This window comes from Anguilla rostrata, chromosome 1 (assembly GCF_018555375.3).
Source record: "Anguilla rostrata isolate EN2019 chromosome 1, ASM1855537v3, whole genome shotgun sequence".
Taxonomy (NCBI): domain Eukaryota; kingdom Metazoa; phylum Chordata; class Actinopteri; order Anguilliformes; family Anguillidae; genus Anguilla; species Anguilla rostrata.
In genome coordinates, this window is record NC_057933.1 from 2185001 (window position 1) to 2193461 (window position 8461).

Sequence of the window (8461 nt, forward strand, 5' to 3'; positions counted from 1 at the left end):
GTAACATTTACTTCACATGCTGTAGCTGAGAGAGGGAGAGGAATGGCAGTGCACTGTGACACCACAAGGGCCCTGTCACCACGGTTACACTAATTCCGTAACGGTGTAACATGTACTTCACATGCTGTAGCTGAGAGAGGGAGAGGAATGGCAGTGCACTGTGACACCACAAGGGCCCTGTCACCAAGGTTACACTAATTCCATGATGGTGCAACATGTACTTCACATGCTGCAGCTGAGAGGGGGAGAGGCAGTGTAGAGTGACAGCATCACTGATTACATCAATGCCATAAGGTGCTATCAGCGCTCAGAAGGCGCCCTCTTCTGTTCACACAATGTAGGTGCACTGGACTGCCATATATTGCACACTGGTGATGTGGATAAAAATGTTATTGCAAAAAATATCTGTCACTACTGGCACTGATTATTTGGCTAATTCATATTAATATGAATATTCTATTAATTAGCAACGTAATATAAATACTATAAATGAATCCAGAAATTTAAATGGAAGGTGGCTGCAGGTAAGCACCATTTTAAAAGTAAGATTACTCAAGACCTGGGTCTAGATCCCGAGGCATGGTGTTGTTGCATGCACGGCACGCTTCTCTTCTTCTCTAATTCCTCCCCAGCACACTGATCTCCGAACAGTGTTTAAAATGTGCAGATCAGCGAATCACAATCGCAGAGGGAAACCTTTGTGAACACCATGAATAAAACTCTATGAATAAAATTTGCTGCTATTATTATTATATTATTATTATTATTTTGGACCGTGATGCAGATATAGAACAATAAAAAACAGTAAAACGAAGACCGCTTACCTGGCAGTAGGAGAAATTGGCATTGCAGGGTGTAGCGGTTTGGTTTATGAAGATGCTGTAGCACTGCGATTCATTACAGGTGAACTGCCGACAGGAGATCTGTTTGGGGGTGGGGGGGTGCACAGGATACACAAAACCGAGCTCAGTACTCAGATCTGAGACATGACAGGGTGGGGTGGGGGTGGGGGTGGGGGGGCAGCAATATTTTCACTTGGTACTCACCATGCTTGTCATGGTGACGTTGTAGCCGGACGCTGTAGTTGCCGCGTTTGTGTTGCCGCTGCCGGTTGTGGTGGAAACCGCCGTCGCCGTTGGCGTCGGTGTCGCCGAGGCCGAGGCCGACGGTGAAGTGCTGGAGGGGGGCGGAGTCCCGGTCGGCGGTGTGGATCCCGGAATCGTGGTACCCGCGCTCGTGGCGGTATCTGGGGACGTTGGGGCGGCACTCGCTGCGGGCATTGGGGTGGTACCCTCCTCGGGCGTTGGGGAGGTACTGTCCTGACCCCACGTCAGCCCGGGATTCGTCATCAGCATCGCAAGCAGCGCAAACCCTGAAAAGGAAACCAGGACCGGGATCCCAAACTCCACGTGACTCCACAGGCAGCGCTCGGTGTTTGTGTGAGAATTGTTTTGCTGTGTGGAGGATTGTGGTGTGTGCTGATCAGTGTGTGTGTGTGTGTGTGTGTGTGTGTGTGTGTTTCAGAACTTAAGTACTTAATTTTGACACAAATTGGCTAAAGAGTCCACATATCCGAGGCCAACACAAACTTCTGATTGAAAGGAAGCCACAAAAACCTGGACTGGAGTTTCAGATCCCCGTTGCTGGAGGGGGGCCCGGTCGGGCAAGAAGGACAATATTTCAGTGGCTTCCTCCTAATCCATATGTAGCATGGATACTCAAATTTGGCCCTCAAATCCAGATCCGCTACTGGTTTTCTTTTCTCCCAATCCATATGGAGATGACAGGCATGATCTGGAGGGCATGGTGGCACTGTTGCCAAAGATACCTTAGAGATGTGAGTAACGTACCTTTAAAATACTGCCTTGAGGCCATCTTCTCCGACATGGTGGAATAGCCCTAGGTCTAACCTGAAAAACATTTATATATTTAAAATCTCAACTGTATAGAGGAGCACTATGACATGGTCCATTTGTGAGTGTGTGTGTGTGTTGACTTGCTTAATAGAGAAAGGTTTAAGGTTCTAAAATTCATAAAAGGGATTAACAAAGTGAACAACAAAATATAATTCAGACTGAGTTTATCAGTGGAATAAGGTAGAAAGAAAAGTTAATTCTGTGCGAATATGCGGAAGCGTTGTTACACAGTTACGAAAGCACTGTGTGACTGAAGACCCCTGCGGTGCTCCAGTTCAGACTTCACTGATACTCTAAGTAGTTTGTTGATAAATGACCGGCCTGTTCACCTCATTACGTATTCCTACATATGTTCTTATATAGGGCTACCCAGCTAGCAGTTAACATCTGCAGCTTGAAAATCAACCGCAATAAGCTAAAACCGAATTAACTGTATTCAGTGGCGAATGCAGCAAGCAATGTTCCCTTTTGCGTATGACTATTACATAAAGACACAAATTAGTGTGCCATTGCGTAATATTATTGTTATCGACTCCTTGTATTTAAAACTTAAGTAGCCAATTTATATCCTGCGTATTTTAAAGTTTTAAAAAAATTTGTTTGCACCTCCCTGTGCACTTCGGTTGACTGGTTGACTTATCAGAACCATGGAGAGCGCCTTATTGGCGATTCCGTGTTTACTCTCATTTCCGCACTTGCCTCGACACTTAACTGCATCCCCAGAGTAAAGCGAACCGAGTGTTGACTGGAGCTAAACACTCAGTTTACGCAACATAACAGTCACTTCTTTTCTTTCCGTTCGCCCTGTGCCTAATCCTTTGATCTTTACAATCCTTTGCGCCGGTGAAATTCGGACGGTCAGACAGTCGCGCGATTGTTCGGGTGAAACTGATATGGTACTATGTTACGGTTTCGACAGTCAAAGGCTTTCGAAAGTACACGGGACGCTCAAGTAACGTTAAACCATGGCGTTCTGGCTGAAATGATTTATCATCAGTTTCTTATTTTAAAGCTCTCCTGCAGATTTAATGTGTTTCAGTGTTCAGGTCCAGTGCGTTAATCTCGGCCAATTAAAACCCGTTCGTGTTGGTGTATGGGCTATTTCACATGGATGTTTTTGATATTCTAAAAACGTAAATACAGTATGCAGGCAGTTAGTTAATGATTAAATAATAATAATAATAATAATAATCATCATCATGAAGAAGTTTTTTTTCGAAACCCGATACCATCCCATCGCCAAGCTTATTAAAATAAACTTGTTTGTTCTCCGCGAATCCCAGGAGCTCAGGAGAAACGCTCAGGTTGTTTTGCATCATTCTCCGGAGACGCTCAGTCCTATGCGGAAACCGTCCCGGCAACCAGGCGCAGAAACCCAGGCAGCCCTCTGCGACTCCCGCGTAATTGCTCTTAGGGGAGCGCGCGGGATGGCGCCTAGCGACTGTTGTCAGAGCTCGCGCAACCCGCAAAGATCGGAGTTCATATCTGCAGACTGAAATACCACGCATCTGTATAATCATTTCCGCCTTCAAATAGCCCTGAGTCATCTCATCTATGCAAGACGACACGATAACAAATGTATTATAGAGTAGGCTATATTACGCGCAAAGAAGCAATTTAAGATTGAATATTATTTTATGTGGCGCAGAAACCCCTCTCAAAAGTAGGCTACATTGTCCATAATACTTAGCTGAAGCTAAATTACATTCGGCATGCAACACTGGAAATTACATGATTTGCCTGAAATTACTGAGACAGTATTTCATTTTTAAAACATATCTGAGCAAAAAACAGTGATAAACATTTTTGTGCATTTATCCAATACATCATTACAAATACGTCATTCAAAAATAAGGTCTGCAGACCAGATATTGCTGGACTTTTTTGTGAAATACATTTTATCATGTTATTCCAACTTGTAGTTTTAAAAATCTATCGTATATTTTCAGTGACTTAAGTGTGCAACCAATGGACTCCTAGACGAATACAGGTAAACACTGTGTTATGCAAATTATTTAATCCATACCATGAAAACATTTATTAAATTGTTCTCTGCAGCAGAGTATGTTTCACATACAGAGGTGAAAACAAACCATCAGCACACAAAAAAAAAAAAAAAGTCAACAATTGAGAAAATCCACTCTCCTTTAAGACACCTGCAATCTGGCCAATGAAATATATAACAGTGAAGTGTATAAGGGGCCACCACCGGAAAAAAATCATCTATGAAACTGTGAACAAGTGGCCGTTTAAAATTCGACACTCACCACTGCATTCACACAAACACAAAACAAAAAAATAATCTATGAAACTGGGAACAAATGGCCATTTAAAATGCGACACGCCACTGCATTCACACAAACACAAAACACTCTTTCGCTTAAAGTGCGGCTAGCCGGGCGCGGACCACGAGGACAGTGCCACACAGTCCTGTGGCCAGACCGGTGAGGTTGGCGGGACTGAATTCGCGGCGCGAGCCGCCGTACGCGCGCCGACCCACCTCACTCCGTCTCGTCTTACCTGTGTGCAGAAGAGAAGGGGACCAGGCCGTTAGCGGGGCTCGCGGCTCGTGTAGCAGCTGCAGGTGAAGTGAAGAGTCTGGCGGCGATGTGGCTTCTCGCTCTCTTCCTGCGCTAAAGATTTACCCCGCCCCCTCCCACCAGTCTCTTCCTGGTGACATCACTGGGGCAGCAGAGCTAATTACTGGAAAATTTATCCTATTGTGGCCACCTAATTACCGGCCATGTAGTGTTGTGTGTGTGTGTGTGTGTGTGTGTTTGTGGGGTGGGGGGCACAGAGGACGAGAGGATAGAGACTGGGGATCCCCCCAACACACACACACTCACACAAACTTTCTCTCTCACACACACTCACTCACTCACACACGCACACACATGCACACAAGTGAGAAGGCCATTACACTCCTGTCTGTTTGAACCTGGCTTAGAAGCAAAGCTGACATCCTGCTGTTTTGCCCAAAACTTTTTTTTTGCCAACTTCCACCAAATGGGGAGAGGAGCCCTAAAATTCATAAAGATAAAATGCTCGGAATATTCAGCTATACCTGAGGTAACACATGCCATTCAGCTATAACAGAGGTTGTGGCTCTTAAATGGGTAGAAATGCACTGCTCAGTGTACACTACTCAGTCAGACCTGATTTAGCACAAATTATTTTCTATGTGCTGAACAGGAGGCACAGCATGTGTCTGTTGCCGATGATTTGTGATGGAAACAACACTTCTGTGTGAATCCTTTATTCTAATTCCCTGCCTTACATTTAATTTATCTATCCATAATTTAAAAAGGTTAAATCCTCTTTTACAAGACAGGTCTGGTAAAAAAGCAACTGAAACACTTGTTGCAGACACAATGGCAAACAACACAAATACAGCAACAAGAATTCAGTGTGTGAAAAAACAACAGCCAAAATGTTCTTTTTTTACCTTGAAGATAAAAGTGCTGAAACTCAGGTAAAAAGACAAGTCACACAACAAACAAAAAGCTCACATGACTGTATGTGAATTACTGTTTAGGACTTAATTGCTGACTGCATCTCACACTTAATTGACACTTTATTACCTGATTGCATCACCTGTCCAGGTGTGTCCAATCAGACCTGCTATATATATATATATATATATATATATATATATATCATCAAAGAAATTATACATGATGTCTACCCACTGCCTGAGCTTTAATAAACATATTATAAATATACTTTTCTGTTTTGAATGTACCCGATTGGCTAGTTCCCTCTGCAGTAGGTTGGTGTGGATATAAGGACTGTTTGACTTCCTCAGTCATCTGCTCTCTTTCACAGAAACACGATCCCCGGCCCCTCTAAAGATGAACTGAAGCACGAGTCCATCTTATCCACAGCCCCAGTCAAACTGGTTTCTGAGCTTTTGGAAAGTCCACCAAAAATGCAGCAAACCCCACAATTTTTTCTTTAAGGTCCCTTGTTTTTTTTTTTTGTTTTTTTTTTTTAAACTAAACCTGTTGATGTAAAACCTCTTATTAAATAAGTATAGTCTAAAAGAAAAGAACTCAATCACTAACCAGTTTAGTCAGATTCTCGTTTCGGGCTGGCTTTTGTGGAGCTGGTTATGAGAACGCGCCTGATTTCTGTTCCTGACAAAGTGAAATGAAATCCTCTTTTTACGGGACACAACAAACCCTCTTCCCCATAATTTGGCCTTTATGTTCCCCTTCAGCTCATCCATGTGGAAACGCGAACCTCGAGTACACTCGGGTGACAAACTCTGCACATTCAGGAAACACCCAGAAGTGTTTTTTTAGGAAGAGAGCATTACATTACATTACATTTATTTGGCAGACGCTTTTATCCAAAGCGACATACAAAAAGTGCATTTCATGGTCATAGACAACTACTAAACACAGGTTCAGTCAGATACAATACTTATTTTGTACAGCTATTTCTAGAAAAGGACACAGTTTAGTTCACACAGTGAACACTATTCAGACCTAACCTCTACAAAGCCAACTAGGCAGAAGAATAAGCTACAGTATTAGGACAAATACAAATTACCAAAAAGTGCTGGGATGGGGCAACATGTAACAAGTGTCATGAAAAAGGGGGGGGGGGGGGGGGGGGGATTTAGAGTGAGATATACAGCGTGGTGGTGGTTAGTCTAGGTATAGTCTGTAGAGATGAGTCTTCTGGCCACGGCGGAAGATGGGTGGTGAGGGGGAGGTTCGGAGAGGGACGGGGAGTTCGTTCCACCACTGGGGAGCTGGGGTGGAGAAGCTCTGTGATCCCTTTGGTCGGGTGGGAGGGGTTACAAGGCACCCAGCTGCACACATGCACCCCTCACCCCGAGGCTACAGGCATTTCGCCTGTAATGATGATGCGGTAGGCACATTCACATCGGACACAATCCCCACACTTTCAGTTACCACACTTTTTAAAATGTACCCTTACTTAACCATCGACTATAGCCACACCTGCATGACCTTAACCCTCCTGTTATGTTGCGGGTCAAATTGACCCATTTTAAAGTTTGAAAATCTAGGAAAAATACTTAAAATTATTTTTTCAGTATGAAACTTCTTCTACTGGCCTTAATTAGTGTAATCAACATTTTAAATGAAAATGGTTCATTTCATGTATTTGCAAACCCCCCCTGTATGGGGATTGACCCGGGAACATTTTTGCTGTACCTAAAAAATGAACAGAACAGGAGGGTTAAGCACATTTCACTGAAATGGACAGGGTAGAGAGAGAGAGAGAGAGGAGAAAGAGGTGATAGAGAATGCACTCAGTTGATTTTAATAGTTCAGGAGTGGTTTTTATAAAAATTCTGGCCTTTCAAAATTCGACAGACTGAACGTACCCAGTACAGGCCAGGGAAAGTGGAACTGTGGTTTCAGATTTCTTTTCAATTCCCAGTCCTTCGCCAAACTCTACGTTCCCCTCGCAACATTCCTCGGGTTCCGGACTGCAATGTCTGCTGTGGGCAGAACTATGGAAAGGGTTCCAGTATATGGCAGTGAAATGGTCAGGGAACCGGGCACGGAACTCTGAGTTTGCAGGTTCGCTTCTCAAGAGGGGCACAGCCGTTGTACTGGGAACAAAGCAGTACCGAATTGCAACGGGAATTATCTGGGGATTGCATGTGATTCCTTCAGAGCATCAGCAAAATGGTGAAAATATAAATGTGCAACGGAAATAACTGCCCATGCCACTGACTGCGCAGAGACAGGAGCTCTGCAAGCATTGCAGCGAAATGGAATTTATAGGCAGAAGATGGAAATGCAGTGACGCTGCATTTTATTCCGTGTTACAGTTAAGCCTATTAATATCATTCTAATAATTTACCGGAGAGCACCTGCCACCTATGCCATCTATAATCTTATAAGTATATTTTATTTAAAAAAAAAAAAAAGTGTAGTCTGTTAGTCTTGATTACAACATTCTTCACTGCTTTAACAAATGGGGTCAAAACAACATTTACATTTGTATCTTTCAACTTCCACATTTTAGTGGGCCTCTATCCAAGCCAGTTCTTCATTCCACTGATTGTACAAAAAAAAAAAAAAAAAAAACTAAGCATAAATAAATCAAAGAATGTCATTCGACATTTTCTATAAAATCCACATCAGTGAAGTATGCCTACTGTGTGCCGAAGTAAAAACATCATTAGCTTTCCTCCCAAGACCACGAGCGGTTGCCGTGACTACCATTAATTGCTGTGATGCTTTTTGCGCGATTGGGTTACCGCGCAGTCAACAGACGAGTTGTTGAGGAAAAGGCGCAGGGTCTCTTCAGGCCAACGCAAGCGACGGCTGTGTCCTCTCGAGAGAGAGAGCGGCGCCAGGAGCGCAGCTACGTAACGGCAAAACGCGATGGTTTCCGAATCTCAGCCGCGGCCGAAGGCGCCACGCGGACCCGAGAGGGCAGGGTGCTCCTGCCGCTAAGCGGGAACCATCGGCATTCGTCCTTGCGGAGAATCATCACGGCTACGTTGCTACCTACATTTTTAACCTGTTAACGGCATTAAAAGACCCCGTGAAATCACC

The 8461-nt window shown here is 43.9% G+C and overlaps 1 protein-coding gene across 1 annotated transcript in view; it reads right to left on the minus strand.

Moving 5' to 3' along the window:
- Positions 1 to 4570, minus strand: part of LOC135260714 (mucin-5AC) — a 7139-nt gene extending 2569 nt beyond the window's left edge. Inside the window, exons 1-4 of the mRNA XM_064346216.1 lie at positions 4437 to 4570; positions 1851 to 1910; positions 1047 to 1372; positions 825 to 923 (exon numbers count right to left, since the gene is read on the minus strand). Coding sequence (XP_064202286.1) covers positions 825 to 923; positions 1047 to 1372; positions 1851 to 1887 — 462 coding nt within the window. The 5' untranslated portion in view covers positions 1888 to 1910; positions 4437 to 4570. The remainder of the gene's footprint in view (positions 1 to 824; positions 924 to 1046; positions 1373 to 1850; positions 1911 to 4436) is intronic.
- Positions 4571 to 8461: the final 3891 nt, after the last annotated feature.